The sequence below is a fragment of the Pagrus pagrus genome (genome assembly GCF_965226575.1).
Source record: "Pagrus pagrus genome assembly, chromosome: 2".
Classification (NCBI taxonomy): Eukaryota; Metazoa; Chordata; class Actinopteri; order Spariformes; family Sparidae; genus Pagrus; species Pagrus pagrus.
This window is the reverse complement of record NC_140186.1, coordinates 6886756-6894848: the sequence shown is the minus strand read 5'-3', so window position 1 is coordinate 6894848 and position 8093 is coordinate 6886756. Positions and strand designations below refer to the sequence as shown.

At 40.3% G+C, this 8093-nt stretch overlaps 1 protein-coding gene across 1 annotated transcript in view; it reads left to right on the top strand.

Moving 5' to 3' along the window:
* Window positions 1-1072: 1072 nt before the first annotated feature.
* mad1l1 (mitotic arrest deficient 1 like 1) overlaps window positions 1073-8093 on the top strand; it is a 55769-nt gene continuing 48748 nt past the window's right edge. The window contains exons 1-9 of the mRNA XM_084377718.1: window positions 1073-1203; window positions 1784-1938; window positions 2018-2158; window positions 3833-4012; window positions 4122-4246; window positions 4362-4443; window positions 5962-6092; window positions 7051-7165; window positions 7827-7888. Coding sequence (XP_084233844.1) covers window positions 1795-1938; window positions 2018-2158; window positions 3833-4012; window positions 4122-4246; window positions 4362-4443; window positions 5962-6092; window positions 7051-7165; window positions 7827-7888 — 980 coding nt within the window. The 5' untranslated portion in view covers window positions 1073-1203; window positions 1784-1794. The remainder of the gene's footprint in view (window positions 1204-1783; window positions 1939-2017; window positions 2159-3832; window positions 4013-4121; window positions 4247-4361; window positions 4444-5961; window positions 6093-7050; window positions 7166-7826; window positions 7889-8093) is intronic.

Here is an 8093-nt window from a genome sequence, read left to right as displayed (position 1 = left end):
AGAGTGTTGCTTCCTCTCTGCGTCTACCCTTCTCCCAGCTCGTCACAATCATTGAGCTGTTAACTGTTTTCTCTGCTTAATTGAGTGGCACGGTGTCTCGGCGTTCAGTGCTGCAATCTTACAGGTGGGGCCTTGGTATTTATGAGCATTAATGTAAACATAAATCCTCTGAGCCTTCTACTTCCTTCTCACATGAAAAGACATAAAATATATGCAAGGTGTGATGAATACTCTGGTTATTGCCTCAGACCAGCACTTGTCACAGAGCTAGAGTTGGTCCCTTGGTGCTAGGCTGCGCTGTGGCTGATGAATGCAGGGAATGCATGAATTTCCTCGTGGGGATCATGAAGTGTTTATGCAGAAGCCAACTGGATGCATAAATATGGGATATAGTTGGCTATAGAGTTTTGGTAACATCAACAAAACAACATTTTGTGGCTGAATCAAGGACATCACTGACACAAACATAAGCCCATAATTGTGCCATCAGTGCCAGGCCTGGGCTCACATGTGCAGTGCCTAGTGAAAGCCATCAGTGTCAATCTACCATATGGGTACAATATCCACATCCAGTTGTTCACATTAAAGAATAAAATGTGCATTTTAGTAATGAAAGCCAATCACAGCTTGCTGTTGGCCAGTTCCCCCCTCATGCTGTGTACAATACAGACTGATGAATGCAGCAGTGCTGCTCTCTGTGGGACAAACTTGGCAACTGCAATTTAAGCTGTCAAAAATCATCTTGGTACATACATACAGGTGCCAGGCTGGTGATCTTTTTATTTTTATTTTGTGAACTGATGTTGGTTGAATTGTTCTTTCTGACTCTGAAGGTGGAATCCTTTGCATGAGAAAATGCATAAAATCTTCCATAACAGCTGCTCATCCAGCGTCTGCGATCACCTATAAAGGTCACCGGTTTATGATTAAAAAAAAAAACGTGTATTAAATATGGTAAAACAACAGTGCAGTGCTGGTTTGATCAATTTCTCCATACACAACACCTTTAAAGCAAGTCTGCAACTGACACTCTCGCGATACGCGATTAAGTCTCGCGATACTACACGCATCTCATTCGAGCTAAACTGGAGGGATTTCTGCATGAATGTAGTGAGTGCAGCTAGCAGAGCTAACACGCTAGCAGAGCAGAGATAACTTATGTACGAGTAACTTGCTCAGCTACACAAACAAGTCAGCTTCGAGGTGAGGGCATACTGCGTGCTTCCAAGCGAGACTGTAATAACGTAAATGCTAGCTGGCTGTTGTAAGATTGTTAGCTTGTTAGCATCCCCTGAATGGCTGTAGAAAGTACTCGCACTTAAAATGTAACGTTAACTTAGCAGTGTGCCTGGTCTGTTAGCGGCATAGCAGCCAGAAAAACAGTTGAAATATAAACACCGAGACAAGAAAGTAAAAGTGCTGAGATATTTTAAATATTAGCTTTTGTTTTTAGCCGCTAGGTTAGCTTGGATAACTTATTTTGCTGTGTTTCTGTCAGTGGGAATAGAAGCTAGCTAATGTCAGTTACTGTTAACGTTACATAGCTGTCTGAGGTAAACTCAGCAGCTAGCCGTTGGCGTTTATAACGTTGAGTTGGTGAACCTGACCTGGGACAAGTCATCATAAGAGTTATAGCGTCTGTCTGTTTATTTTCACATCATATTTGATCTTTTTGACTGAATAATAGCCACTAAAATAGCTATGTTATACAGCAATACTGCTGTACAACTTTACAGACCCTTGCTTTTACTGTGAACCTTACATTTGTGCTCTGCAATACCAGCAACTCTCAAAATGGACTTAGAAGACGACACCACTGTGTTAACAACCTTGAAGTCCTTCAATTCCTTCATCAGCCACACTGAACCTCCACAGCGGCTGTCAGAGCACTCAGTGGGAAGTGGAAACCTGCAGAGCCAGTACAAACGCAGCATGGAGGTATACAGACACTGGCCGCATAGACAATAAGCTGTGTAACATGCAACCTCTGCACCTACTGACTTGTGTTTCCTTGTAGTTGTTGGAGGCAGCAGAGAGGCTTCACTCTAAGAATCGCTACCTTCAGTTGGACCAGGAGAAGAAGCAGATGGAGATGAGTCACAAGCGAGCTCGATTTGAACTAGAGAAGGCTGCTTCTGACAGCGCACGAGACCTGGAGGTAACAGGTCACACATCCTTAAACATTCATATAATACGAATAAGTGTATGGTTAAGTTAAAAGTTACTTTATTGTCTCTCGTACGAGAAATTTTCTTGGATTCAAACATCACAGTAAAACACTTCTAATACGCACACCTGCAAACATAAGCTTAGGTTAAAACAACAAAGTAGTCATGAAGCCATTAAAAATGACAAAAAATGTAAGACGTACTGTATATCTCAGAACATACACACCTTTAGTACATAAATTAAAAGCAAACAAACACCTATCACTTTACATGCTACAAGCAAAGGTCCCTAACCTGTCTGTTCTCCAAGAGTTGTCCATCAATAGTTTCAGTAGAGGCACCCCATCAGAGGTTTTATCCTCTCAGAGTTGCAAAAAGGCAAGAGTTGTTGGCGGTAAAGACATGTATGTAAGTTTGTTGCTGCTCAGTGCACTAATGTTACATCTCCATGTCCCATTTTCTTTCTTAATAAACCTGACCAGTTTTGTGAACCCAAGATGCTGGGTCAAATCATTGCCAGCGGTCTTTTTTTTCAATTGTGCCAATGATATTTGCGTTTTCTTAGCTTAGCTTCCTCAGTACAGCTAGCTGGCTAGCCACATTACAGATATGTGGTGCAGAGACCGAAGACCCTTTTGAATGCGGCATGATTATGTAGTCATGGAGTCGCCTACCCTATAGTGCAGCAATGGAAATGGTCAGATAAAATCCTATCTAGTCGCTGAATAGTACATGAGTCTAAATGAGACTAAATATTTAGCCTTAAACTTGACCGTTAGGTTTCCAAACCAGCTGGTCACATAGCAATATAAGGTGGATCCACGGTAGCTCTAAAAAATGTGCACAATATTCCTACAGACAACAAAAACTCAGAGTCTCCAGAGGAAATGGGGGCGCTGATGGATTTAAGCACCAACATTAGCAACGTGTTTGTGCCAGCTAAAGTCTATATAAATGTGGACTCCTAACTACTTATTTGTGGATTTGGAGTAGAAATGCTCCCCGGCAAGGATTGGTCTGTGTGCTGTTACAACGTGTACATGCCTGTTTCTTTGTTTGTGCGGGTCTTGGGACTGATAAAACACAACAGCAGAGCCTAATTTTTCGCTCTTTATCACTCTTTTTCGGTGCAGTCTCTGCAACTTCTCCTTCCTCTTCAGAACAACCCCCTGATGCATTTGAATACTGATTTGTACTTATGTAATTTTACTAAAGCATTCGTACAAACTTCAAAGCAATTGGGTCAGCCCTGTCTTATACAGAGTAAACGAAAAGTCTGAACTAATCCATCATTAATACTACTGTATTAGAGAGTGCTGAATTAAATTTAACTTTGTAGCCTATTTGACTTTGTGAGCCTACCACTTAACATCAAAAAGGGTTTCACCTTCAAACAGAACATTTTTTAGCAAGATGTGTGGATGATTAGTGTTAAAAGCAGGAAAGAAATCTGTAAAACGCACTCTGGCATTAGCAACAGTGCTTCAATACAGAGATGCACTATTTTGGAGATGGCATGATTTGTGCCATATGGTGAAGATTATCTCTAATATTAAGTTACACTAAGACTTAGTGGGCAGAGATTTTTTCCTGCCTACGAGAATCTTGCATGAAGTGTGAGAAACCATTGGGTAAAACATGTTTCTTAACCCTTCATGTTACAGCATGAGTTTGGCCGGAACCAGGAGCTTGTGGGGCAAATAAAAAAGTTGGAGGAGAGGGAGACCGGGGCTGCTAAGAACCTAACAGAGCAGATGGAGGCGAATCGTGCTGTCCGCAAGAACCTGGAAAGCCTGAACAAGAAACTGGAGGAGCGAGATATGAGACTGAACACTGCTAACCAGGTACGCACACACACGCACGCCTGCAGACACGCAGACACACACTCTCTGTGTTTGTACTCTGGTCATGTCTCTTATCTTATGTCGGCTTACGTCTGTAATCTGTTCCCAGCACATCAGTTCTTTGAAGGATGAGATCAGAGAGCTGAAGCAGAAGATTCAAAACCAAGACTCGACAATTTCTACTCAAACTCTGGAAAACCAGGAACTGCAAGAACAGTTAGATTTACAACGCAGGTACAGACGCGTACAGAAGCGTACAGAAGCTCTCTTTCATGCTGCTGGATTGTAAGCTGTGCTGCATAAGATAAATGCTGACCACACACTTCTATCTGATCTGTATTATAATCAGGAAGTATCAGGAAGTCTCTCAGCTTTGCCAAAATCTCCAAGCTGCTCAGTCCTCCTGCTCAGAGCACATCATCAAGATTAAGGTATGTTACACACATTTCTTTTGGCCACTCTGTGATCTCATGATAGACTAACTTGTCCCACTATGTACAAACAGATCACAACATGCGCTCAGTTCATTGATGCCCTAGCTGATTGTAACGGTACAGAGACGTCACGTTTGAGTACGTACTGTGGTATGGGAGCCATGGTTAATTTATTTTCAATAGACAGTATTGTGAGTTCCAGTTTGTTCCACCTAATGTAATTTTGTCCCCCCTGAGATAGTTAGTACCGCCTGTAGTGCATTATGCAGTAAACAGTGAACATACATTCTCAAGTAGGTCATATTTTAATACAGGGCTTATAAGAAAACAAATAATAAATGCAGTGTTTCCTCTGTAATTGATTTTTAGCAGTGGTGGCAAGGAGTAAATTTTAGTATTTAGCATACATCCCTGTTGGTCTTCGTTTCGGTTTGCCTGCACTGTATTTAGTTGCCTGATCATAACTGAAGACAGACTTCTCTGCACTATGCTTGTTTATGTTATATTTTGTTTTGTTATCTAGATAAAAATATTCAGTTTCTCATTTTATCTCGCTGTGGTGGTAATGTTTTTACAGTGGTGGTCCACTACCTCCTGAATGAATGTAGAGGAAAAACTGGTAAATGTGATGTAAAAGCCAATCCCTTTCGGTAAGGTCTTTGGCCTTGTCTGCTTTCTCATCTAGAGGCTGTTTTAAAAACAGTGGGTAAAAGTTGTTGGACTGATTGACACATCTGGCTCATGCCTTCTAATATGCAGAGTGTTTGATGGGTTTTTACTCACAAGCAACTGTCAAACAACGCTGACACACCGTCCTTTTATGATCCACTCCTCGCTCGCCAAAATTTTCCCACACTGCTGTTTTGAAAGAAACTGGATAATGTAATGTCCAGTCTCTCCGGTGTCCCATTTCAAGTTGCCATAGTGTATAGGCACTCACAACTCACAATGTTTTCCTCTTTCTCCTTTTTCTGCTTTTGTTATTAAATGTTTGTTGGAAAACAGCTTTTAAGTTTATTACTGCTGCTTACTCTGCTGGATTATGGATCAGAACCTTAATACACTCACCCATTGACATATGCTCTCGCCATACTGTGACTGCATGCACCGAACCATTTTGTCTACTGTGACTGTTTGGGATGAAGGGTGGAGCATCCAGCTAATAACTAAAAATGACTTGGTGAGGAAAAGTCGAGGACAAATGCAAACAGTAACACAACCAGGTTTTGACTGATAACCAAGACAATCTAGTGCATAAAAACGTACTCCATATCTCATGTATAGTTTATCATTTGAATTATTGGACATCGGTTTTAAAAAAAACATTGTGTATGTTTCAGGCTTGTTGCATGTGTGTATGCATGCGAGTTTTCCATGATAAAAATTCATGTTCATAAACTCTGTAATTTACCTATGATTAAAAACGGCAAGGAGTGCTGAATTATTTTGCAGTGCACTGAATAGACACATTCTGTTTATTTTTTTCGGCTGATTTCTCTCTTCACGCTTTGGCAGGAATTGGAGTTACGTCTCACCCTCCAAGAGCAAGACATCGCCATCGTGAAGACTGTCAAGGCTGAGGTTGCAAAGGTTCCAGACCTCGAAAAGGAGTTGAAGCGCCTCAGAGAGGATAATGCCTTTCTCAGGTCAAATACATTTTAAAGTTTTTAATGCCTTCCAAAATGTTTCACATTTCAATAGAATAGAGTGCTCAAAGTTTTTGCTTCAAACTTGTTGACATTTCATTGTGACTTGGGGTCAACAAACCACAACAGAAGGCATTGAGTGACAAGTGACTGTGCTGCTCATGTTGTTTTTGCATCCTCCAAACCAGAGGATGTGTTGAGGTTTTTGCTGTGTATTTAGCGTAGTCTGGATGCTTCCAAACCACACTGTGGATACAATCACTGTGAAAAGCTGAGGAAAGAAATTGGGAGAGAAGTAGTGCTGCATGAGAAATGTCAACAGACTGTCAGACCAAGTGCAGAAAGCAGCGCTCAGTGTTGCACAAGATAATGGATTGGAAATAATATTGCTAACACCACAATAAATCTGCAGACGATCTTGTAACAGACTGCTGGTTCATGTCACTGCTTTGCTGGTTTTAGGATAGTTCTCATTAGGCAAATGTGCATGAGAAAGAAGCAGAATATCAGGTTGGAAAGTAAACTGATAACATCATCGCTGATAATATCTATTGGCTGTCCTCTGCAGTACTAAAGGGTTTCTAATTTGCAGCTGAAGAAGTGCTGTAAAAAACTCAACACTCATTTCTTTTGTGCTCATCTTTGTAATTATAACCTGTTTGATCCATTTTTAGAGAGAAACTACACGTAATGTGGGTTTTAGGATAATAAGATTACTGTGATACAGATTAATATGTTGCCCAAATTCCTGCATTAACCTGCTCATTTAGAGTAATCTTTGTGTGTGTATAGTCGCAGTTACTGTGATCTCACTACATCCAAATCAGATTTTAAAATCAAGCGTGAATGTAAAAGTATGCCATTCCTACATCTGACACAAAGCCCAAAGCTTTGAAGTTAATTTTCTTCTTTGTTTTTTTTTTTTTTATCTTTGCACCGATCGCTCCGCTTTGTCCAGGGAGAGCAGAGAGAATTGCAGCCTTTTGAAGGAGGAGGTGGAGGGGCTGAGGAGGAAGCTGGAGAGGACGGCGAAAACAAAAGAAGAGCTTGTCAATATGGAACTGGAGAAAGAGGTAAACTCTGGAGTTGTGAGACTACAGCAATAGTTTGAGTTTTGCAGATTATGTTTTAGGCTGCATGTTTGTGTATTTTGACCAACTTTATATGTTTTGTAGTTAAAAGAGGCAACATCACACAGACAAACATGAAAAAACAATATGACATAACCGAAAGAGAGAGAAAAAAATATACTCAATGTAAGCGTTGGTTTTACATATGACATTGCTAAAACATTCGACATTACAACTGTAATTATGTACATAGTATATAGTATACATAGTAAATATAGTGGACATAAGTAAGTATAAGTATAGTAAGTATAATTATCCCTCCTATATCAAAATGACAGTAACAACCAAGACAAGTACTGCTGATACATCACGCTACCATTTACATTTAAAAGGTAACAATCCTTTAAATATACTAATCACAGCTTACATCATATAGTTATCATTCATATTAGACCAACTTTTCTTAACTCAGGTTTAACATCGTTTTTGTTGTTCTTCTAATATTTGTATAATTTCCAGTGAAGTCTACCATAAAATAGCACTGTTGTGTTGTTAAACTGTAGTCTATCATATTTTCTTTGCACTTGACTGCTCTCATAATAACTATGTAATGTGCTATCTATACATGGACAAGCATGTGATCTTTTGTGTCTTAAATCCTTAGAAGCTGGCAGAGAAGCTCCAAGCCTGGGAGAACCTGGGACAGACTACAGGACTCAACATCAGGTCAGTCAGACACTGTGTCCAGGTGTGCCTATGTGTGTGATTATGAGATGGACAAGAGACGGAGATGGACAAGTGTTCAAACATCTTACATTTGCATGAAATATGAATAAGAACCACTAGGTGGAGCTCTGGTCATTGCAAACAAATGTGCCTGATCACTCTGGATTGATTTCACCAGCGTCTATAGGTGTGTGTGGTTGTTTTA